This window comes from Arachis ipaensis, chromosome B07 (assembly GCF_000816755.2).
Source record: "Arachis ipaensis cultivar K30076 chromosome B07, Araip1.1, whole genome shotgun sequence".
NCBI lineage: Eukaryota > Viridiplantae > Streptophyta > Magnoliopsida > Fabales > Fabaceae > Arachis > Arachis ipaensis.
The window spans coordinates 58,605,432-58,607,200 of record NC_029791.2 but is presented as its reverse complement, the minus strand read 5'-3'; the positions used below and the strand labels follow the sequence as shown (position 1 = coordinate 58,607,200).

General features: G+C 41.0%; 1 protein-coding gene across 1 annotated transcript; it reads left to right on the top strand.

Moving 5' to 3' along the window:
- On the top strand, window positions 423–1,283 carry LOC107607316. Its single transcript, XM_016309284.1, has one exon. It carries the CDS (start codon window positions 423–425, stop codon window positions 1,281–1,283), a length of 861 nt encoding a protein of 286 aa, XP_016164770.1.

The window sequence follows — 1,769 nt, the reverse complement described above, 5'->3', positions numbered from 1 at the left end:
TATTTAGTAAGGGTTAACTAAGTGAAAACAACAACCTCTTGATACTACACTTGAGAAAATCCAGCAAGGATAGAACTTTCAATTAATCATTCCCCCGGTCAAGGATTTTTATTTGATTATATAAAATCTCTTTTAATTTACATTGCTTTCATTCACAATCCTTTATTTTTCTGTTCTCCAACTCTCAAATTTTCTCGGAAAATTCCTGACTGATAAAATAGCACCCTTTTGTCAACTCGTTGGGAGACGACCTGGGATTTCTACTCCCAGTATTTTTATTCTAATTTTGTGACACCCCTTCTAAATTGATAAGCGGATTTTTGTCGGTTAAGAACTGTACTTACAACGCTGTTCTTACTATAATTTCTTAATTGGCTAATTTTCGCCTGCATCAGGGACCATTTCCTAACTCAAGCGAATATATGTACATCCTGTTAGCGGTTGATTACGTATCAAAGTGGGTAGAACCGATACCTACCTGTCTTGATGACGCTAATACCATAGTTTCTTTCATTAGAAACAATATTGTATGCCACTATGGGTCACCACGAGTAATCGTAAGCGACCAAGGTTTTCACTTTTGTAACATGAAGGTAGAAGCACTACTCAAGAGGTATGGGGTACTACACAAGGTTGCAACCGCTTATCACCTCCAAACCAATGGGCAAGCGGAGGTGTCCAACCGAGAGATTAAGCGAATTTTGGAGAAAGTGGTGAGTCCACAAAGGAAGGACTGGATCTCTCGGTTGGGAGATGCATTGTGGGCATATAGGACGGCCTATAAGACCCCGTTAGGGATGAGTCCCTTTCGAATCATCTATGGAAAAGCATGCCACCTCCCGGTTGAAATTGAGCATAGGGCCTATTGGGCAGTTAAGCAGTGTAACATGGACATCACCAAAGCAGGTATAGCCAGAAAATTGCAATTGGATGAGGTTGAATGTCTTAGAATGGAGGCATATGAGAATGCTCGGATCTACAAAGAAAAGACTAAAGCATTCCATGACCACCATAGCCGGAAGAAGGATTTTCAAGAAGGAGATGAAGTTCTCCTATACAACTCGAGGCTTAGATTCATGACCGGGAAGCTCCGTTCAAGGTGGGATGGTCCCTTTAGAGTGAAGAAGGTAAAACCCTATGGTGTGGTCGAATTATTCCACCCTCAAGGTGGTGCAACATTCAAAGTGAACGGCCACAAGGTAAAGAGGTATCATGGCTACAAGTCACCATGGGAAGTGGAGGTGTTTCTACTTGAGGATGCACCAGAAGGAGGAAAAGCTTAAGCTCATGACCATCCAACTTAAGGACGTAAAAGAAAAGTGCTAGGTGGGAGACACCCTACCATGGTATGATCTTCCTTTGTATATGCTTTCTTGCATAGGTTTAGAGCTTTTGATTGATTTTGTGATTGCTTGATGTTGTTGCGTTTGTTTAGGTTTTCTAGATTTTGTTAATGTTGTGACTTGTTATGATATTTATATAGATTTCATTGATCTTGGTATGGATGAATTGGTAATGTTAGAGAAAATACTTCATTTTGAGTAATGCATGAATTGGTGAGTATTTTCTTGACTATCTAGCTTGAATGCCTACCAAGAATGTGTTAAAATTGCCTTTCTTCATGTTGAAAAAAAAAAGAGTGTCGATCCACGCGCAAGCGTGGATGACGCGTACGCGTCGATGCGTTTTCCCAACTCCTGGTACAAAAACCAGAGAGTTGGGCTGGGTTTGTGCTAATTCTGTGCTGAGAGCACACTGCTTCCCATGCG

What these genes read in the sequence shown, in the direction of transcription:
- LOC107607316 (XM_016309284.1), top strand. Translation starts at nt 423, where the DNA reads ATGTACATCCTGTTAGCGGTTGATTACGTATCAAAGTGGGTAGAACCG.